This window comes from Mizuhopecten yessoensis, unplaced genomic scaffold (genome assembly GCF_002113885.1).
Source record: "Mizuhopecten yessoensis strain PY_sf001 unplaced genomic scaffold, ASM211388v2 scaffold11105, whole genome shotgun sequence".
NCBI classification, from domain to species: domain Eukaryota; kingdom Metazoa; phylum Mollusca; class Bivalvia; order Pectinida; family Pectinidae; genus Mizuhopecten; species Mizuhopecten yessoensis.
Window position 1 is genome coordinate 26,032 of NW_018408882.1, and position 24,174 is coordinate 50,205.

At 38.2% G+C, this 24,174-nt stretch overlaps 1 protein-coding gene across 9 annotated transcripts in view; it reads right to left on the reverse strand.

Moving 5' to 3' along the window:
- Positions 1-2,053: 2,053 nt before the first annotated feature.
- The window catches only part of LOC110465901 (dedicator of cytokinesis protein 11-like), a 143,552-nt gene continuing 121,431 nt past the window's right edge, over positions 2,054-24,174 (reverse strand). For 8 of the 9 annotated variants that reach the window (XM_021522049.1, XM_021522046.1, XM_021522048.1 and 5 more), the window contains 9 exons: positions 23,134-23,243; positions 22,351-22,473; positions 18,552-18,665; positions 17,350-17,496; positions 16,931-17,141; positions 15,695-15,885; positions 14,655-14,743; positions 14,239-14,377; positions 2,054-7,845 (listed from right to left, as the gene is read on the reverse strand). In XM_021522049.1, coding sequence (XP_021377724.1) covers positions 7,750-7,845; positions 14,239-14,377; positions 14,655-14,743; positions 15,695-15,885; positions 16,931-17,141; positions 17,350-17,496; positions 18,552-18,665; positions 22,351-22,473; positions 23,134-23,243 — 1,220 coding nt within the window. In that variant the 3' untranslated portion in view covers positions 2,054-7,749. Of the gene's footprint in view, positions 7,846-13,623; positions 13,656-14,238; positions 14,378-14,654; positions 14,744-15,694; positions 15,886-16,930; positions 17,142-17,349; positions 17,497-18,551; positions 18,666-22,350; positions 22,474-23,133; positions 23,244-24,174 lie in introns of all 9 variants that reach the window. The other variant, XM_021522045.1, reaches the window with a different exon arrangement.

Here is a 24,174-nt window from a genome sequence, read left to right on the forward strand (position 1 = left end):
TGTAGGGGTTAATGGGTTAACTATATAATTATTTGAACGCTAATTTCTTCCCCTTTTCAGGAATATTACCATACATTTACTTTGACCCCCCTCCCTCCAAAAAAATGAATAAGTCCAACCTAATGCAATGTCACAAAGATGCGGCAAATGGAAGCGGAGATGAATATATCCTATATACAGCGTAATGAGAAAGAAGTTACGATAGGAACAACTTAGATATGCACCAAAAGTCAGTCCATTGTTATACATGTACCTATTAGACATACAGGTATGGTACCGTACATGGCAGATATATACAAAATATAACTCTCTAAAACTGTACAACTCAGGATCACTGGCAGCTATAGTGAACATAAATATACACCACATAATAATATAACAAACCATATAAACATGCAGTGCTATAGTTACAGCGTAAAAAAATGTGTTTCAGTCTCAGCCCATAAATATGTCACGCCAACCAGTAAAATTAGACAACAGATTTCTACCTTTTAGGTACATACACTGCTATCTCCTTAAAACTACCTAACTAATTACATAAGTTTAGTCATATAAATGAGATGAATACATACAAATGAACTTATTGCCTATAAGATCAATATTGCGAAGTCTTATGATATAGTAANATTGCAAAGTCTTATGATATAGTAACAAGAAGTAACCTGACATCTGCGACCTTTTATGTATGATCTATGACCTTTTGTCCATGAATATATTAACTTTTGACCTTCCTGATCTTCACAAGTATACATTTTTCTGATAATCCTTATTTTTGGTGATTCTGATTCAGCTGATTTCTTCGCATGGATTTTAATTTACAACATGAACAATAATACATATATTGTTGTAGTGTAGGCAATATTCCAGATATCTGAAATTGCATATTAACATAAAAAGGAAATCTCACAGAATATTTGTTGTACATAGTACACAGGTATAGATAATGAGTTTCTACCGTGGCTTTTTTCAGGGGGAAACAATCTGATAATGGATAAAATTTGATCTTATTATAAGGCATCTGATCTATCCTTCATGATACAGCCTCTGACCTTCTGGATCTACATATTGCATGAACTCTGACCCTTCACCTTCACCTAGATCTTGACATTACATGTGACCTTCCAGATCTACACACTTCTGTATATGAACTCTGACCTATTGTCCTACTATTGATCACCTTTGACCTTCTGAATCTATAAGTTGTGATTAATTAACAACTTTTGACATCAATTATTCTTGACATCCAGATTTATATATTGTATAGTGCACCTGACATTTAACCCTGAATAGGTTGAAAGGTGATTCACAAATTATCGTGTAATGATTCTAGGAAACTTAACAACAAATAAAAGATAAGTTGTCAGGTCTAAATTACCCCATGAGAGATATAACATCTGCTATTTTCCATTGGTGAAACTTATTCTCACATCTTTATAATCTTGAATTTTCATCATGCAACATACTCATGAATATTCTTATTGCACAACTTTATCATGAATATTCATATCACACAATTATCTTAAATGATTTGCTTCCGAATTACTTAATACAATATTCTGTTTAAGATAATGTTACATTCTTCTACTTTACATATTTTTTTCTGCAGAAATATTTTCCTTCCTTACCTTTTGAGACAAAACGATAAATCACACACATAATGTCGTCTACTCATCTTATATTGTTAAGAAAGGGCTAGTTTTTGTAAAGCAAACTATGTATATGAAATAAATACACTTTCCCACTTGAACTTATACATCTCGGCTGGTTTGCTATGACCTGGTTAGGTTGTTCAAAGCAAGAATAGAGAAATGAGCAGTTAATGCAAATTTTTAAAATGTGATATTTGATATATTTCTGGAAATTAACAGTTTTTGTTAAATTTATATGCATTTGGTCTTACAATATCATCCTTCATCCTTATATATGCATTCTTTTTTTAAAATTTAATTTTGTTCTGGTAAATTTACATAAACTCAAGCCCACCGGACTTTAAACTATTGTAATTTATCTGGGGAGGGCAATCTGCATTTCTTCAACATGATATTTTCATGTGTGGGCAATATATAACGGAGCAGGCATTACACAAGAAATTATGGTTCTGGGTCCTCAAGAGTTCCAACAAGAGGGAAAGTGATAGGTGAATTTTTCATGAATATATTAATCCCTTATAATAATAATATACAGAATGCAGTGACATAACAAATATTGATTCTGTCATCCAAAATATAACCCTACATATTGGCTTATAATCTATAAATAGGAATTCCTGTGTTGAAATTTCAACCTCCTGATAAAAATTGATAATGAAAATGATACACCAGCGCATTTAGGACTCATATGTGTATTTATAAAAGCGACATTAATTTTTGAAGTACCTAACACATTAATTTGCATAAACATACATTTTACAAAACAAAGATATTTTGTAAAGATATAGATCTAGAACCTACATAACATTATTTACTTGTTCACCGGAACATTAACAAACTTTCAAGTCTAATCAGCTACTGTATACCAGGACATCTTCACTTCAGTTTAGTTTTTTTGCTTTTTTATCAAATTTATCGTTACAGTGAATATAAATAAACAGCATAATAAACATAGTATTTAAATGTGAAGGGCAAACTTAACTCTGGGTGAAAACTGATTTCATGGGCAAAGGGCAAAAATTTAAATGAGGACGAATTTATCACAAAGGATGAAAATAGGTACACAACATACTAAACAAAATAATGTGTGAAGGGCAAAAATAACACTGCGCTAAAATGGATTATACCAGTGAAGGGCGAAAAATTGCCTGGGCAAAAGTTTCCTGGTGTAGAGTCTTCAACAATAGGCAGGTGTTGGAAATCTTTGCACACACACACCATGAAATACCGTATTTTTATCATGATATTTTTACAGAAGCACATACAGTATGTTTGCGACTGATGACTCACTTGGACTGGTTCTATCATGATAAGGAACACACGTAATTACATAGATAAGCAGGTGAATTATTAGGGATAATAAGTATACCTTGAGCTTAAACTCGTTCACCCCTGAAACTTCATAATGAACTATTCCAACCTTTAAATTGGAAGAGTTCAAATGTGTCTTAAGGGGTGAATGAGTTAAAGAATCTTCAAACGTTATCACAGTTCAGAGATACCAAAGTACAATCTGGGTCAGTAGTTTTTAAATCCGACTATTGGGATGTGTTTCCAATAAATGCAAAATCCTGGAAGTTATAAATAAAAGTTTGTTTAACAAAGAAAAGGCACATCAGATACAAAAGGCTTGGCCATCCTATACAACAATGTATACACATACTATAACAGTTAACAGCAACTTTGTCATCAAAATCATCCCTTTTTTTCTAGTACAGCTTCATTAAAATCACAGATTCATTGTACCAATGGAAAAACAAGCAATACAACTTTTTACTGACGCTTTAAAGATAAAAAAAAACCGAAGTCTACTATCTAAAACAAGAATTTCACAGAAGTGGATGTGTATCCAGCCCTAGCTGGCGGCCATGTTTATTTTCAGATTTGGGTCAAAATTGAACTTAAGTGATTAATAGATAGTTTCATGAAAATCTGAGCATCCCTTCAAGGGTTAATGAAAGGAAATCATTTGATTTTTCACAATCTCCAAGATGGCTGCTGGTAGCCATCTTGATTTCCAGTTTTGGGTGGTTGATATTATAGGTATGTAAAAAATAATTTGTGAAAGTCACATCACTCCTTCAATCCCATGACAACCACTTCAGCAGATGATGCTGGTGGACTAGAAGTGATCCCATTAGGTCACTTTTACTTTGCAGGTGACACAAAAAACATATTTTAATTTCCCAAAATATATATTATTAGGATTATCTGTGGTGATAAATTCAAAGATAAGTTTCACCCTATTGGTCATAAATGTTCAGGGCCTGTGCAATACTCTGTAATACAGATTCAGGGCCTGTGCAATATTCTGTAATACAGATTTGCGGCCTGTGTTGTACGATATAATACAGATTCAGGGCCAACGAAACATACTCTGTAATGCAGATTCTTGGCCTGCACCATACTTTGTAATATACATGGAAGACAATTCGTTTCTATGACAATCAAGTACACCAACAGCATCAGACTGTTTCATATATATATATATGTATACTTAAGTAAAGAAAAAACTTCTAAATTCCAAAAAAATATCTAGCAAAGCACATTTTAACCGAATTCATTTATGTACAAATTTGACAGAGATAACCACAAATAGATGACAACAACTGGTACAATTTACATTATTAACCTCTAGAAAGGTCTCGGAAGAAAACCCCTGATCACTGGAACCGCTGGATCACTGGAACCGCTGGATCACTTAAACCGCTGGATCACTGGATCACTGGAACCCCTGATCACTGCAACCACTTGAGCACTGGAACCGCTGGATCACTGGATCACTGGAACCGCTGGATCACTGGAACCGCTGGAACCGCTGGATCACTGGAATCACTGGATCACTGGATCACTGGAACCGCTGGATCACTGGAATCACTGGATCACTGGATCACTGGAACCGCTGGATCACTGGAACCACTGGATCACTGGAACCGCTGGATCACTGGATCACTGGAACCGCTGGATCACTGGAACCGCTTGAGCACTGGAACCGCTGGATCACTGGATCACTGGAACCCCTGATCACTGGAACCGCTGGATCACTGGAACCGCTGGATCACTGGAACCGCTGGATCACTGGAATCACTGGATCACTGGAATCACTGGAACCGCTAGATCACTGGAATCACTGGATCACTGGATCACTGGAACCGCTGGATCACTAGAACCGCTGATCACTGGAACTGCTGGATCACTGGAACCGCTGATCACTGGAACCGCTGGATCACTGGAACCCCTGATCACTGGAACCGCTGATCACTGGAACCGCTGGATCACTGGAACCGCTGGATCACTGGAACCGCTGAACACTGGAACCGCTGGATCACTGGAACCGCTTGAGCACTGGAACCGCTGGATCACTGGATCACTGGAATCCCTGATCACTGAAACCGCTGGATCACTGGAACCGCTGGATCACTAGAACCGCTGATCACTGGAACTGCTGGATCACTGGAACCGCTGATCACTGGAACCGCTGGATCACTGGAACCGCTGATCACTGGAACCGCTGGATCACTGAAACCGCTGGATCACTGGAACTGCTGGATCACTGGAACTGTTGGATCACTCAGAAAAGTGCTGTGCATAGAAAAAGCTCAAACTATTCCCAAACACTCAACAACTTTATTATAGATGACCAGATGGAGTGACCGGAAAGCTCCTGGAGACTGACCGGAGCGCTCCTGGCTTGACCGACCAGAGGGCTCCTAGATGGAGTGACCTGCATGTTCCTGGCTAGACCAACCAGAGGGCTCCTAGATGAAGTTACCGGCAAACTCCTGGCTAGACCGGCCAGAGGGCTCCTAGATGGAGTGACCGGCAAACTCCTGGCTAGACCGGCCAGAGGGCTCCTAGATGAAGTTACCGGCAAACTCCTGGCTAGACCGGCCAGAGGGCTCCTAGATGGAGCTACCGGCAAACTCCTGGCTAGACCGGCCAGAGGGCTCCTAGATGGAGTGACCTGCATGCTCCTGGCTGAACTGACCAGATGGCTCCTAGATGGAGTGACCCACAAGCTCCTTGCTAGACCAACCAGAGGGCTCTTAGATGGAGTGACCAGCAAGCTCCTAGCTGAACTGACCAGAGGGTTCCTAGATGTATTTTTTGGGAAGTAATAATAACCCTACAAGCGACACCAAACATTTATTAGTCAACAATTAAGATTAAAACTTCTTTCTCTCATAAAGTTAGAACATTAAATATAAGTTCACGATATGGGCCTTCTTACACAAACATTCTAACCGCATTATAGTGAATATTCTCAAAAAATTAGATCATCAATATCAATCATTGTAATTTTTACTTCAAATTTAAGCTTACCATAAACTTAAGAAATAAAAAGATTTTGAAGCTTGAGCAGAGAAAATTGAAAATTGAAGTTGGCACATGAATTTTGTGTACTTGTAAATAAACCAAGAGCCTGTGTAAAGACATGTTTTATGGTAATATCACTAATACTAGAAGGAGCACACAACTCCTATGTATAATACAATGTGAAGTAAAATTCTAAACAAACATGAAATTTACTGACAATTGCAGTTAATCAAGTAACTTTCTATTAGATTGGTAAAACTGTTCAATCTATTTCGTTCAAATTGATATCTGTAATCTTTGATATATGTTTCTTTGCTTTCACGTCCTAATGAAAAGGAACAGTCAAGCCAGTCTAATGGAAAGCTGCACACCTGGACCCTTCTTTGTGTACTACAGCTGCATCTAAACAGTAAAAGGGAGACAACTACATCTAAACAGTCAAAGGGAGACAACTACATCTAAACAGTAAAAGGGAGACAACTACATCTAAACAGTCAAAGGGAGACAACTACATCTAAATGATAAAAAAAATAGTGAGTGTTTTGTTATCACATTGATTGCGTTATTTGAAATTTGAGGTAAAGTCAGACATGGCATACTTATAAAACTTAACAGATTGCATTAAATACACGTGAAGCAATTCATCAAATAAACTCACATTAAATTCTTATTTTAATTATTGGTTTCAAGACATTTTGATTATTAGCTTTCAACAGACAGAGACAGAAAGTGAGTTAAACACACAGTAAACCCAGGGGAAAACTAGGAGAAATTTGGAGAACAGAAATAGGACAACACAAAATCTTTCAAACTAGTCTTGATAACTAAGTGAAATATTTCTGAAACACACATGAAAATCTTTAAGTTTTGTTTACAAAAAGGTGAAGTTTTTGAAAAGGCTTGACTTCAACCCTCCTAAAATATCTAATGTGCAGTGCCAGGGAGGCTATTTAAGGCGAATACGGTACAAAGATATCTACCCAGGCTTAGATTTACTCCTTCAACAAAGATTTCAAAATAAAGCAATAAAATCATAACAAAATTTGTCTTATAAAACTTAAGGACGTTTAATTTTGATATATATGCAGAAATGTCTGCTAAGCATTGAACTTCTCACAGACCAAAGCACCATATGCCAAACAACACTTTGTGAGGTTTCATTTACACATAGATTATACATATGCACTTAATTACTCAAAACATGTCACGAAATTCCAAGCTTACAAAATATTTAAACATCAAAGTCAGTCGCATACTGATTACAACATTGTGTATAATTAGAATTTTGATGTTTTCACTTCCTGTTACCATGGCAACTGTGTAACCTGTAATCTTATGTACATACTGTATATATCATTACATCTGATTGGTTAGTTCTGTTAGTAGGCTACTATCTGATTGGCTTATTATTTGTTGTGTATTACGACATAGCAAACTTGTGTTGATTCATTGGCTGTCAGTAAAAGAGCATTTTCTGTTTTTTTGATGTCACAAATGTTACCACTGATCCAAACAACAATTTGTCTCTCCTACCAAAACAATGTCTTCATCATCTGGATTGAATGAATGATAACGTTGTACATATTCGTCATTTCAATAAGTTATATTAAGTAGTTCAACCTTTTCTTCAATAGATATGCAATGTTTAACAATCCTTCCTGTCTCTACAAACGTATCACTATTTTTCACAGTATTGTCTCCAGATAAGTGCAGTAAAGTTTCAAGTGGAACTTGACCCCTGTCCGGAAACTTGACCTTTGTTGTCATGGTAACAGATCCTTAGTCATGCAGAACTGGTGCTGGAGGTCGTGCTGACAATGTTAAACACAGTCATGGATCCTCGCTGGGACAGGGATCCCGCTTCAGTGGAGGTCAGGATCTGCAAAGGTCAGAGGTCAAAAGATTAAACAAAACTAAAACCAAAGTTCGATTGGCAGTTGAAGATCATAAACACAACCCATAACTGACCATATTGCTCACTTTCTGATCTTCTTGTACAAAAGAGTTCCCTAAGAATTTGATTTGTAAGTGACTGGTTGGGTATGAGGTCTATAGCACTTGGCGGTGTTTCTAGAAGGCACTGGTTTGATTCTTCACATTTTGGCAAACTTGTGTCAGACTTTTGAAAGAGATTAATCCTTGGTAAACTTACTTGGTCCATTTGTAATTTTGTGTTAAATGTATGTACTTGAAATAATACAAAAACAGTAGGAAAGATATCTTTGTGATGTTGCCATTGTTTTATATCTTTAAAAGAAAATATTGTTCAAGTGAAAATTCATGAAATTATTTCAGATTTTCTTTTCTCCAAATGGATATTGTTCACATTAATGACATTCACTCATCAAGATTGGACCTTTGGCAATTCTCGACAAGGTTTAGACATGCTACCTGACAAAAGACAGTTAGGCTTGCCCTGACCACAGGTGTATGAAAAATAACGGTGAAATTAACGATATGTACATGCTTTACGAATGAACAATTTCAGGTTATTTAAATAAGCATTCCATTTTTCATTCACAATCCGTTAAAAGAATCCGTTAGACATAGAAACACTAACAATTTTCATAATGCAGTAAAATTGTAAATAACACCGATGCAGAGCTACATCTAAATTTATTTGCCTCGGTTTCAAATTTAAAACGATTTTGAGTAAATAACTGTAAAACAAACATTAACATTTAACTCATTCATCCCTGAAAACACTTTTGAACTCTTCCAATTCAAAGGTTAGAATAGTGCATTATGAAATTTCAGGGGTGAATGAGTTAACTAAATAACAAAAAGATAATTATAATCAATTCTCATTTTGTCAAAGTCATTGGCACAATGGATCATTCTGATTAAACGAGGTTATTACCTCGTAACATAATCGAGCAAAAATAGACAGAAATAATTTTTGTGTATCCAACGCAATTATGAGGAATATACTGTTGATCCAAAAGATTTTCATACATGTAGTGCAAATGACTTTGATATACAGCAGAATGCTGATAATCTGAACCCTGTTCAAAATTTCAATAGTTAGAATATTGGTCACGTCCCACAATAAATACTGGGCCACCAGTAATCTGAATAACCACTTATCCGAACAAGTTATAACTTCTGTTGGGTTCAAATGATCAGTTATCTACTCCAAGTAATGTATTACTAAAAACTATCAAATCTAAAATATTGAAATGAGATGAAATCTATCTAAAGATTTAATCAGTTGTGCATACATATATACCTATCTGTCACTAAATCATGATGTCATGCGACAAGTAGTGTTTAACATCAGTCAAAAGAGCATGTCCTAAAAGTTACTAATCATGCTATCTTGAATTAACTACATCATTCACTGTAAAAACGACTCAACAAATTCAATTTGTCTTTTGTAGTTAGTCAAAAAAACTTTGTAATTAAAAATCCAACGAGTCCAATAACCTCTTAACTCTAACTCATATGAGTCAGAATTCAACTCCAGTGAGTAAAACACCCTTCAGAACTGGGACACTATGAGTCAGAATTCAACTCCAGTGAGAAAAAACACCCTTCAGAACTGGAACTCCAATGTGTTAAAACAAACTCCTTACTCAAACAAACAGAAAACTCCATTTTGAATTATGTCAATATGGGGGGTATCTTCCTTACTATTTATGAACACTTGTAGCTCAAAATATTTTTACTAAAACAGACAATTTAACAATCAAGAGTTTTCCTGTATATCTGAATTCAATGGTAATTAATTAACCCTTTCATCACTATGGACCACAATGGACTCATCCTGATTAATGTGGTAGAGTCTACTAAACTTACCTAGAGTTGAAAGGGTTAACTCATTCACCCCTGAAGACACATTTAAACTCTTTCAATTCAACGGTTGGAATAGTTCATTATGAAATTTCAGGGGTGAATAAGTTAATTAATCGTTGAAATATCAAAATACAATGACTGTGCCATTGGTTCTGTGTTGTATATTATGTATACCAAAGTCATTGTAGGATTCCTGTGTGTGTTTAGTTTCAATCTAATTCTCCTCTGACCGGTCCACACAGTGACATGCGACACAGATCTGGTTATAAATGGATACTTGGTTTGACTTGTCAGTATACACAGCCATAACCAGATCATAATCTATCAAACTCCTTAATTTTCAAGTCAAACTTTTGCTGTTTGGATACTGGAACGAATTAACAGGCTTAAAACTTCCTACAATATGGTCCATAGCCTATAATAACTCTCTTTCTGAAAGGCAATTAATTTTGCAGCAGCCTGCAGCATTTAGCCATCTTTGCTAGCCAATGTTTACAGTCTGGTACAAACTGGTCTACCTACTCTTCAGGTAGACCGGATCAGACCAGATCGTAACCCTTGACTAGCAAAGATGATGTTTGGCATCATTTTTTAGGTTATGAATATATCAAAAATACACCTCCGAGAAATATAAGTTCTGTACAGTATGCAAAATGTATTTAGTAGCAGAAGTGAACTTTTTCTGTTTGTTTTGAACCATTGTGATTAATAAATGCTTGCAAACCAGAATGTGAACCGAAGTCCCATTATTGTCAACTGTTTGATTGCAGGTTGAAGAAGATTATTAAAACAGCACTGCCAAAATTAGATGTCTGACACTCTGTTCAAGAACCCAATTGATGTGTGTTGGAGTTCAGTTACGTTCTTATTGCAGAGGACCACCTTGGTAGTCCAACCAATCCTGTGTTGACAGTATTTAGGGTCAAAAGAAACAGACTGGTGTGATTTGTTTGGGTGAAAAACAAGAGGCTCGATGGGCCTGCATAGCTTACCTGGTATTAATCTCACACTTGTAATCTTAAAAGTGGACTAAAAAACAGCAACAAGCAGAATATCAGTGTTTGATTCATAAGAACCTATTAAAAGATTTAAACATATGACGCCTGTGACATTGAATGTCGAGCAAGAACATTAGGTTGAAGGTGGGTCAAGGTCATTCGATTGAACAAACTTGGTAGTCCTTCATCCCAGCATGCTACAGGCCCAATATCAGTACCCTGGGCCTTTTGGTTAACACTGTCTAACACTGCTGTTGAGAAGACATCATTTGAAGAGTTTAAGACATTTGACCCCTGTGACCTTGAAAGTAGGTCAAGGTCGTTCATTTGAACAAACTTGGTAACCCTTCATCCTAGCATGCTACAGGCCCAATATCAGTTCCCTTGGCCTTTTGGTTATTGAGGAAAAGTGGTTTGAAGATTTTAAGACATTTGACCCCTGTGACCTTGAAAGTAGGTCAAGGTCATTCATTTGAACAAACTTGGTAGCCCTTCATTCCAGCATGCTACAGGCCCAATCTCAGTACCCTGGGCCTTTAAATTTGGTTATTGAGAAGAAGTTGTTTGAAGATTTTGACATATTTGACCCCTGTGATCTTGAAAGTTGGTCAATGTCATTCATTTGAACAAACTTGGTAGCCCTTCATCCCAGCATGCTACTGGCCAAATATCATCAGCCTGTGCCTCTTGGTTATTCAGTAGGAGTTGTTTAAAGTAAAAAGTTGACGACAGACGCCGCACCATGCCATAAGCTCACTTGGCCCTTCGGGACAGGTGAGCTAATAACTAAGAAATGAAGAAGTATTGGGGAAAAGATAAAGAAATAAAATAAAACATATAAGTGTATTGTAAAACTGAACCAACAATACTTAAGATAATAAAAATAATGCAATGGTTTAAAAGAAATTGAGGTTAATGGAAAGAACCACAGCACAAAGTAGATGTACCATTGTAATTTATACACAGGTGAAAAGGGACAAAACACCAAGGTTTTTAGAACTTAAACTGAAATATACAAAATAATAAACAAAACATTAATTGTACAAGAGGCCCAAAAGCCTCAATCATTCTCTTGACTTTTTTGGTAGGTTTTAACATAATTGACCCGCGCCATGTGACGGAGTTGGTCAAAGTTACATATTTACCCAAATTTGACAGCCTCTGTCAAAGACTTAGTCCAAATAATAACACCCTAGGCCTGATATTTCTGTAGAAGTTCTAAGGGAAAATACTCAAAATAGACAACATACATGGTATGTTGTGCCTTGCCAAGTTCACTAACACTTTATGACAGTTCAGCTTATAAATAAAAGAAGAATATAGTCGTAGCCAACAGTTCCAGTTTGGAAAACTATAACATGTTATGTTTAACTGTATTACTTAATGAAAGACGAACAAGCTAAACAATATGGACACTCAATCCCTTAACTGTATTAAATATACTAATGTAAATATAATGTAAGTTTGAAGCTAAAGAATATAACAAATTTGATTAAGTGGATAATGTTTTTAGTGCTAATTAAGCTAGGAGAGATGTGTGATTGGAACTCGGCAAGTCTAGCATCACTACATACATATATGTTATCGCTGGGAGAAACACCCAAGAAAGATCCCGACGTCCTTGTACTATATATACTTGTACTGTATAAGGACTAAAGCAAGTATTTTACAATGAATGAGAACAAATTAACCCTTCCCAACCACAAGAGGAATAATAATCGTTAATGCAGCAAAGGGTGTTAGATTTTCATTCATGTATTAAATTCAAGATTCTTTTAATTTGAAGTAAAATAGAAATGAGATTCCCAAATTATTGTGGATTTTTGTTGTTGACATCTCTGACTAATTCTGCATTGAAGCACACCCTCTATCTCTATAAAGGTACTCCCAGGAATAAACTGTTACTTCAGGGCTGGTTTTATTTTACTTGAAGTATTTTCCCTTTATACAGAAGTAAAACCAACCTAGAGCTATGTTTTGGAGGGCTAAGAGTTACTTCCCTTTTATTTAGATTCTTTTAAATTAAATCTACAAATTTCTGGATGGCAACATTATTGAAGTGAAGTATTGGCAATGGCTAGGTCTAAATTCCATCCCTGGAATTTTATTATTTGTTTTGTTTAAAAAAAAATGTACTACCATATTTTCATTTTAATTCAAAACAACTGTAAGTGTATTAAGTGCATTGCAAGACATGTCATATACAGATCACAACTGTAGAAAATGTCTGAGCACAAAATGTTTCATAACAAGAAACAGGACAATCGTAATATTATATTTTGATTCAATTCTTCCCCTGAACGTTGGATATAGAGAAAGGAAATTGGCTGTATTTGACACAACATACTGGGAAAAGCTATTTATAATAAATCAATAATCAGAAACAGCCTCCATCCCACTTTATAAATTTTAACTATTTAAAATAACAAGGTCTTACTGTCTATAGTTCAACACAATCTCTGGGAGATAATGCCATTTTCAAGACTGGCCATGTATTTATCAATATTTGATCAAATTAAAACTAATTTCCTGAAAAGTAAATAAATGCATTAATATGTGCAATTAAAGCAATACGGTGAGTAAGTAGAGTACTTTTTAATTTCGCGGGGTGAACATTTTCCGCCGGCTTCTTTCCGAAACAGCAAAGTTGAAATTATGCTGAACAACTTAAAAAGTTGATATTAACAAAAAAAGAAAAAAAGCAACAAATTGGTGGGTAATTGATTTCATTATTTTAGACTGGGAATGTGGTGAAAATATACCTCCGTGAAATACAAGTACTGAACAGTACATAATACAGGAGGTAGCTGTTAGTAGTCACACATAACGGAGAAAACCTCCTTTACTCTACAGCTGGGTCTCACCTCTTCTGAATTGTACCATTACTACTTAGCAACTGAAATGGGCCAACAACATTCACAATTCAGTCATTACATAGCAAGGTAGACACGAAACTTCCAAAAAAGTTCAATATAATTATCTTAAAAATGTTTTTTTATCAGATAACTTGTTCAAAATTGTTTCAATTTGTAATATGTCAAAATGGATCCCAAGACTGTTTTTATCACAAAGACTGTTTTCTTTGAAACCATTTTTATTACTCCGTGTAGGATTTTTATTACTCCGTGTAAGATTTTTATTACTCCATGTAAGATTTTTATTACTCCGTGTAAGATAAACAGTTTTCGTTAAACACATACTAAGTATAAGCTCTTTTCTTAATAAGTCTCCACACTAAGATCTTAGAACAAAGAAGTTTTTTACTGGTACATGTACTTCTGACAAAATCTTAAAATAAACTGAATTTGTTTTTAACAGAGTTCAAATAAAAATAAAACTCAAATACCAGTACTTAAAATAAATTTACTCCGGAAACAAAGAAGACACTGACGGAAGATCGTAGAATTTGCGAAAAAGAAAAACAAGCAGAAACCTGGAATAGCTTTTAGATCTGGATTGGTAAACAATGACAATTTTACCTTTTCTCCAAATAATTCCGAGAGCTTTGTGACGATTTCCTGGAAGCCTGCACAAAGAGACTCGTGGTATTCCTTCTGTTCCGTCGTTATTAATGTCACATTGAGGTCAAGTGCATCATTACACACACTTACAAACTCCCTGTGGGGTACAAGTTCATAGTTCAAAGGTCAAATGATTTCATGTACCTCAATATTGAAGTCATGGTCACATTAACAAAATCTTTTCCAGATTTTTTATCACTTTTAACAATTATAGATGGTACATTTAGTGAATGATTAAAAATCAGCCTGAAGTTTGTTTTATAAAGCTTTCACTTTGAAAAAAATAAAACATTGCATCTATTTACAGACTACAGATTGTAGAACAGAATTCAGTCAGTATATAATGATGGTTTCTATGGAAACCCAAGTCTTACCTAAACACTTCCTTGAGCGAGTCAACGTGATCTCCTGTCTTCCCCTTCCCCAGAAAGGCCTGGGCATAGGCCAATGGACCAGCATTTACCTGTAACGTCAGGTGTGTGACAGTCAGACAGGCAGTTTAGAGAAAAAATATTCAAATGAAACAAATATAGCAAGCCCAAGTTTTACCAGACAGATGCTAAAAAAATAACAAACAGATTTTATATTTACATTGTCATATCATGTATATCTATGGTTAATTCAGGATTAACTTGAATATATTATTCATGTAATGGAGATATAACACAAAACGGTTTATGATGAGAGTATACACTCTGGTTATAAATATATTCAAGTTAATCTTTATAATTTAATCTACTTTACACAATCCCTGTGGAAATTTACTTTTATTGATGGACTCTTTTCTCTTAGAAATTATTGCGCTGCAGTATCAGCCAATCAAAAGCAACGTTACAAACGGCGACGTCTTTTTTTTACGTTATGGGCTGATAACTTATTTTTTAAGCCAATGAAAATGCTTGTTACAAGCAAGACTAAATTATTATACCATAGCACATAGTTAAGAAGTCATCTTATATTACTGGTTGTATCATTTAAGTGGTAAAAGGATGCCCCATTTCAGTTTCAACATATATTTTCATGTACTATGGAAAATTGTTTTTTGTGGTAACCACAGAAACGTTTTAGAGGCGATACCATTTTTGTGGTACAGTAACACATTATCTTATTTTTGACGTACACATAATACAATTTTAGTGGTACTTTGTTTTAAAATCTTAGTGGTGATACGTTTTTAGTTGTACATGTAATACCATTTTTGAGGTAATGTTATTGAAGCTATATCCATATTTAAGAAACAATCAAACTGAAATGTTTATATAGCTGTATTATTTTAGAGGTGACCAGATAAACCTCGTTTTATCAATTTATATTATGTACACAAGTTAATGAGAACATTGTATATTTTCATAAGTGAAATGTCTACTGTTTGTTTTTACCCAGTCTCTATGGTTACGGAAACCGCTCTGCTTACCTGTGCACTGACGCTGCCTTGGAGACGGAGTTGGAGTTTTTTCGAGTCAGGCCGCGACAAGTTGACAACCTCTTTCATGTCAATAACTTTTGACTGCATCTGGTCGATAGCGACTTCTATGGGGCTGAGCCTCATCTCCCTCCGGTCTACAATTTCTATCCTCTTTTTCACAAATGGGAATGCGTGGGAGGCTAGAACACAAACGGAAATATTGATTTTCCTGTCTTTTCTGACACCCAGATATTCTTACATCATAAACTCCTTGTTCTGTTAGTAATGTTGATTTTGAGGATACTTAACTCATTCACCCCTACAGTCACATTTGAACCTTACCAAATCAAAGACTGGGCAAGTCCAGTTTAAATATGTAGGGGTGAATGAGTTAAAGTCAAACTTCATCAACTTTTGGCAAACATCTGACAATAAGGAATGACACAGATCTAGCTGGTGACCTGACATGTTATCAGCTTTATTGAGATGATAGCAACACAAGTTTGCAAGTAATTTAAAACACATCTTATTCCATAAATGTGTTTAAAGGGAGAAAATCAACTATGAATTATTATACAGCTAAAGGGAGATGATCCATCCCTGTGAAAAAGGACAAATTTGACTCTTGGGTGCCACTTGTGACTTTTTCCAAATCCCAAGCGAAGTGACTAGAATGCAAAATGACTGACAAAAGTTTTCTCAAAGTATCATTTAGGAGACCAGTTATCATTTGGCCTTCTCAAAGACAGACTTAGGTGGAGGAAGTACATCAATATGAAAAATATACAAAGTAAATTGTAGAACAATGGGTGAAGCACATGTATGAAATAACACTTGTTTTTATGCTGGTGACAACCTAGAAAGATTCATAGACACATGTGTAGACACTTCATAGGGAGCCATCTTGTGTGCTACTTTACATGTCTCGACTAACCAGCAGTAAATCTTGCCAACCAGCATGTGTCGTAACTGCCATCCATGAAGGGAACACAAGGGGTAAAAATCCTGGCGGACCTGCAAAAGTTGATGCAGGTCTTGCAAGAATTTGTCAAGGCTCTCCTGAAAGCAGCATCTGATTTACTAGGTCTGACCTTATTTCATAAACGAACAACTCTGGTCCAACCAGTTCAACCATTTGGATTGTGATTATTGAAAGGGGAATAGGTGATGAACTGCCAAGGGGAGATAACTATTAACATCATATCGATGTGCTTCATCCTCATAAGTGTTAAACTTCTCACTTACTCGTGAGTATAGTCCTCCGTTTACATTGCTCATGGATTTCGCCGTGAGCTTTCCCATTTTCTGTGTATGGGGTCTCAAACATGAATCTTTTTATATTATTGTTCTTTTCAAATTCTGTCACACGGCGCTGTAGCTCCTTATCCTCGAAGTACGGTGTTACATGTATCACCTGGATGTAGGCAAACTTAGTGTCCAGCTCCGCAGGATTTACCTGTAATACATTAAAGTTGTACGTGTTATTATCGGCATTCCATCAGTCAAACATCACCTGTCATGATATGTTGAATCTAATTCATTAAAATATTTTATTATAATTTTTATTACTGTCAAAGTATAGCGATGTACTTGTGTATTACTGTCAAAGTAGAGTGATGTACTTGTGTATTACTGTCAAAGTAGAGCGATGTACTTGTGTTTACCTGTTTGGAATCTTTGATCAGTTGGACATTGTCACGGCCGTATTTCTCGCCATACATTTTTTCGAGGCGCTCACAGATCTCCGCGAGACTGGTGACCTTGGGTTCCTTGTACAGATATTCCTTCCCATCTTCCTCGTCAAAGAACGACTGTAACAGGTACATTATGTATGTTAATGTACGTAAACACCAAGTATACAGCTAAGTAAACAAAACAAATCCCCATTAAAGTTTTGTGTATTTTAAGGATCCCCGTACCACTGCCACCCCGTACCACCCCCATACCACCCCGTACCACCCCTTACCACCCCGTACCTCCCCGTACCACTGCCACCCCGTACAACCCCGTACCACTGCCACCCAGTCCCACTGGCACCCCGTACCACCCCGTACCACCCCGTACCACTGCTACCCCCCCTACCACTGCCACCCCGTACCACTGCTACCCCCCGTACCACTGCTACCCCGTACCACTGCCACCCCGTACCAGTGCTACCCCGTACCACTGCCACCCCGTACCACCCCGTACCACCCCGTACCACTGCTACCCCCTGTACCACTGCCACCCCGTACCACTGCCACCCCGTACCTGTACCACCCCGTACCACTGCTACCCCCCGTACCACTGCTACCCCGTACCACTGCCACCCCGTACCATTGCCACCCCCGTACCACTGCTACCCCGTACCACTGCCACCCCGTACCACTGCTACCCCCCGTACCACTGTTACCCCGTACCACTGCCACCCCGTACCCGTACCACTGCCACCCCGTACCCGTACCACCCCGTACCACCCCGTACCACTGCTACCCCGTACCACTGCCACCCCGTACCACCCCGTACCACTGCTACCCCTCGTACCACTGTCCCCCTGACCACGGCCAAACACGGTAACTATGCATTGTTAACCTTGTTTTCTAGCATGACAGTAGATTTGATGAATTGATTTTAGGAAAGAAACCATCACCTTGTAGAGCTGTAAAATTTATTTGAATAGCATTAGAATAATGGTGATAAATCTTCAATAGAGTCTAGTTGAATAGTTAGAAGATACCTTACAATGAATCAGGAAATAGCACCAATTTATTTTGAAGACACACGAGTTTAACTCATCACCCCTGAAATTCATAATAAACTATTCCAAACTTTGAATTGGAAAGGTTCAAATGTGTCTTCAGGGATCATAATGATGATCACTACATACCTGACCGTAGAAGGCTACCCGGAAGTATTTGCCGAGGAGACGTTTACCCGAGGCCGTCACCTCCACTACCTTGCTGTACGCATTGGCCAGGTGGGTGTACCCTGCCGATAGGCGCTGGAAATAGAAAATTTAATTGAAAAATGGACGAAAAATAGACTGTCAACGAACCTGGAAATAGAAATGTAATTGAATAATAGACGAAAAAAAGGCTATCAACCAATAAACTATGTCAAATACTAGTCTTACTATATATAGTTATATACCAGGCAGGTAAGAACTGTTTCCTCTCTCTGCCAGGGTAATTTGTTTGCGACTGCTAACATCTGTTTTTTTTTTAAAAAACAGTGACAAGAAACTGAAAGAATTACTACACTTCATTTTATATAAACATTTAACACTAAATTTTATGCGAACAATTCCCACGTTCACTAACAGCTTGAAGTCAAACCCACACCTACCAGAACACTCAAACCCACGCCTACCAGAACACACAAACCAACGCCTACCAGAACACTCAAACCCACACCTACCAGAACACTCAAACCCACGCCTACCAGAACACTCTAACCAACGCCTACCAGAACACTCTAACCCAAGCCTACCAGAACACTCAAACCCACGCCTACCAGAACACTTAACCCACCCCTACCAGAACACTCTAACCCACGCCTACCAGACCACTCAACCCACGCCTACCAGAACACTTAAACCACGCCTACCAGAACACTCAACCCACCCCTACCAGAACACCCAAACCCACGCCTACCAGAACACCCAACCCCCCGCCTACCAGAACACCCAACCCACGCCTACCAGAACACTTAACCCACGCCTACCAGAACACTAACCCCACGCCTACCAGAACACTTAACCCACGACTACCAGAACACTCTAACCCACGCCTACCATTTTATGCGAACAATTCCCACGTTCACTAACAGCTTGAAGTCAAACCCACACCTACCAGAACACTCAAACCCACGCCTACCAGAACACTCAAACCCACACCTACCAGAACACTTAACCCACTCCTACCAGAACACTTAACCCACACCTACCAGACCACTCAAACCCACACCTACCAGAACACTCTAACCCACGTCTACCAGAACACTCAACCCACGCCTACCAGAACACTCAAACCCACACCTACCAGAACACTTAACCCACCCCTACCAGACCACTCAAACCCACACCTACCAGAACACTCTAACCCACGTCTACCAGAACACTCAACCCAAGCCTACCAGAACACTCAAACCCACGCCTACCAGAACACACAAACCAACGCCTACCAGAACACTCAAACCCACACCTACCAAAACACTCAAACCCACGCCTACCAGAACACTCAAACCCACGCCTACCAGAACACTCAACCCCACGCCTACCAGAACACTCTAACCCACGCCTACCCCGAACACTTAACCACCTCCTACCAGAACACTTAACCCACACCTACCAGACCACTCAAACCCACACCTACCAGAACACTCTAACCCACGCCTACCACAACACTCAACCCACGCCTACCAGAACACTCAAACCCCCGCCTACCAGAACACTTAACCCACGCCTACCAGAACACTCTAACCCACGCCTACCCCGAACACTTAACCACCTCCTACCAGAACACTTAACCCACACCTACCAGACCACTCAAACCCACACCTACCAGAACACTCTAACCCACGTCTACCAGAACACTCAACCCACGCCTACCAGAACACTCTAACCAACGCCTACCAGAACACTCTAGCCCTAGCCTACCAGAACACTCTAACCCACGCCTACCAGAACCCTCTAACCCACGCCTACCAGAACACACAAACCAACCCCTCCCAGAACACACAAACCCACGCCTACCAGAACACACAAACCAACCCCTCCCAGAACACACAAACCCACGCCTACCAGAACACACAAACAAACGCCTACCAGAACACACAAACCAACGCCTACCAGAACACTCAAACCCACACCTACCAAAACACTCAACCCCACGCCTACCAGAACACTCAAACCCACGCCTACCAGAACCCTTAACCCACGCCTACCAGAACACACAAACCCACGCCTACCAAAACACACAAACCAACGCCTACCAGAACACACAAACCCTCTAACCCAAGCCTACCAGAACACTCTAACCCACGCCTACCACAACACTCAACCCACGCCTACCAGAACACTCAAACCCCCGCCTACCAGACCACTCAAACCCACGCCTACCAGAACACTCTAACCAACGCCTACCAGAACACTCTAGCCCTAGCCTACCAGAACACTCTAACCCACGCCTACCAGAACCCTCAAACCCACGCCTACCAGAACACTCAACCCCACGCCTACCAGAACACTCAAACCCCCGCCTACCAGAACACTCTAACCAACGCCTACAAGAACACTCTAACCCAAGCCTACCAGAACACTCTAACCCACGCCTACCCCGAACACTTAACCACCTCCTACCAGAACACTTAACCCACACCTACCAGACCACTCAAACCCACACCTACCAGAACACTCTAACCCACGTCTACCAGAACACTCAACCCACGCCTACCAGAACACACAAACCAACGCCTCCCAGAACACTCAAACCCACGCCTACCAGAACCCTCTAACCCACGCCTACCAGAACACTCAACCCACGCCTACCAAAACACTCTAACCCACGCCTACCAGAACACTCTAACCCACGCCTACCCCGAACACTTAACCACCTCCTACCAGAACACTTAACCCACACCTACCAGACCACTCAAACCCACACCTACCAGAACACTCTAACCCACGCCTACCAGAACACTCAACCCCCGCCTACCAGAACACTCAAACCCACGCCTACCAGAACACTCAAACAGCGCTGACTTTATAGACTACATAAATGAAATAGGAGCAGTATCTATCTACAGAGAACAGCTATTTGTAACAGTAGATAATGTCCCATTGTAAAACCTTATATTTCACTGGTAAAAAAAAAAAAACAAGAGGCCCATGGGCCTTAACGGTCACCTGAGTCTATAGTATTTATTTTTGTTGTTGAAATATGTACCAATTTGAGTAAAAAATAGTATAATGTTAACTTAACTTTGTCAGGACCATGAGCTGATCATTCCTAGACCAATTTTAAGTGAGATCGGCCTATTAGAACTTAGTAGCAAAATAGCGGCCATGGCAGCCAAATTGTATTTCTGATTGACCCGAAAAATAACAACACTTTGTCAGGACCATGAGGCGATCATTCCTACCAACTTTCAGTTCAATCGGTCCAGCAGAACTTGACTTTAAGTTTGAAATAGGTTTTCAAAATGGCGGCCGTGGCGGCCATATTGGATTTCTGATCGACCCGAAAAATAACAACACTTTGTCAGGACCATGAGGCGATCATTCCTACCAACTTTCAGTTCAATCGGTCCAGCAGAACTTGACTTTAAGTTTGAAATAGGTTTTCAAAATGGCGGCCGTGGCGGCCATATTGGATTTCTGATCGACCCGAAAAATAACAACACTTTGTCAGGACCATGAGGCGATCATTCCTACCAACTTTCAGTTCAATCGGCCCAGCAGAACTTGACTTTAAGTTTGAAATGTAAAATGTTAACGGACGACGGACGACGACGGACGAAAACGGATAGCAATAGGTCACTTGAGCTAAAGCTCAGGTGACCTAAAAACAGATAATAACAAACGATTCAATTTTTTTCTGGAATTAGAGGGAAAACTATATTCTATTTATCATATAAGAAAAAAAGCGAAATCAGAAAGTCTTGTGTTAATTGGTAGATAGGAATACCTCGTAGTCACGTGAGAATTCGTAGATTGGAATGATGAGTCGGTAAATTTCCCCGAGGATTTCGTATCGTTCTGCCAGCTCCATAGCATTGACAGCTTGCTCAAGGAACTGCACCATAGTTTCCTGGAAAGAAAATCCAGTCATACAATTCTCCTGATTTCAACTTATATTTTACAGTACATTCAGGAATATTTGCTACCATGTGTGAAATGTACCTCCGTTCCAGAAGAGTTCTACTCAAGGAAACCTGTAAAACATCTCTTATGAATGATAATCTAGACCTATTTACTGATAATACATGAGAAATGTTCACAAGAATGTTTACCTATCTGGAAATTATTTAGTTTAGTTTTGAATATAAATGTCACACAAATCAAACAAGAGATCCCAGAAGAATTTTGGTGCCCACCATTACAGGTGCAGCACAGGAGATGTAGCACATGTACAGGAGATGGATATTTTTTACTCCATCAAATCCCGAAACAAATCTGATGCTGCACAAAGGGGAACCTGCGTACAAAATTTGAGAAAGATCTGACAAGTCCTTTATAAGAAATAACAATAATTATCAACGGATGTACAGAAAAACAGATGGACAGTCCATGAACAAAATGTGATTTGAAAAGCCCGCCTTCTAAATAGCTGGTGGGCTAATCATATATACTAGCCTTGTCTGTCATATACCTATAATATGTGTATTGACAGATGAGGCTAGTACCTCTGGGCTAATAATAGTGTGCAAGGAAGCATATCTCGTTAACCAATAATAGCTGACGTTTGTACCTCTGTATACTGGACATCCTGCATGCCCGAGTCATCCTTGATCCCCGATTCCTCCAGTTCTATGTTCGGAGAGATTGTTTTAAACGCTGCACAACCCTGGGGAAAACAACCTGAGGAACAAAACAATCACATGCTATTATTAACTAGCCAGGGGAGACAACTCTGACAAAAACACTGGTATGTCATTCATAAGAAACAAGTCACATTGAAAATGGAGTGGGGACAAATTTAGTTTTGGAAATACATGTTCTTGGTGCTAAAATCTTAACATATATTTTTGTATGTGGGATCTTTTGTATTTTGATTAGTATGCATTCCTTCTAGATATTGTTTAGAATCCAATTAAAACCAAATTTTACAAATATTATAAAACATATCGGTGACACAGTTCAATATTATATTTCACTTTTTAATGCCTTATTGTCATTTTTTATACCTGATCAGTTTATCTGTCAGAATAAGAAGTTATGATGATGTAAAGTGCATACAGATTCATTTATATAGATCCATTAATTCAGACTCATTAATTTTGTATCCACAAATCCACTCATTAATTTTGCATCTATTAATCCAGACTCATTAATTTTGTATCCATTAATCCAGACTTATTAATCTAGACTATATTTTAATCCAGATGACTTGTTTTCAAGCCTAAAATATTCTAAACTGCACATCTAACCATTATATTACTCATTTTATTAGTTCAGAATTATCATCTTTTTTTAAGAGTTTAAAAAAAAAAAAAAATGTTTCCACTAACAAGGTTTGACAGTGTGATGAGTAATTGTTATATTACCGGTATTCATATTTTTTTTGCAAATATTTTGATTACAATAATTAAATTGATGATGCTTGCGACATTATGCAAATTTCCCCTATACATGCTTTATTGTGTTATTTTGTTTAACGTTCTGTGAATTTTTGTGATTCAATTCCATGGTTATTTACATGGTGATACATTGACTATGTTGAACATGCTGCATCACAATATTACGTTACAATATCTCGGTGAAATTCTATTGACAATACCTGTGTGCCCCT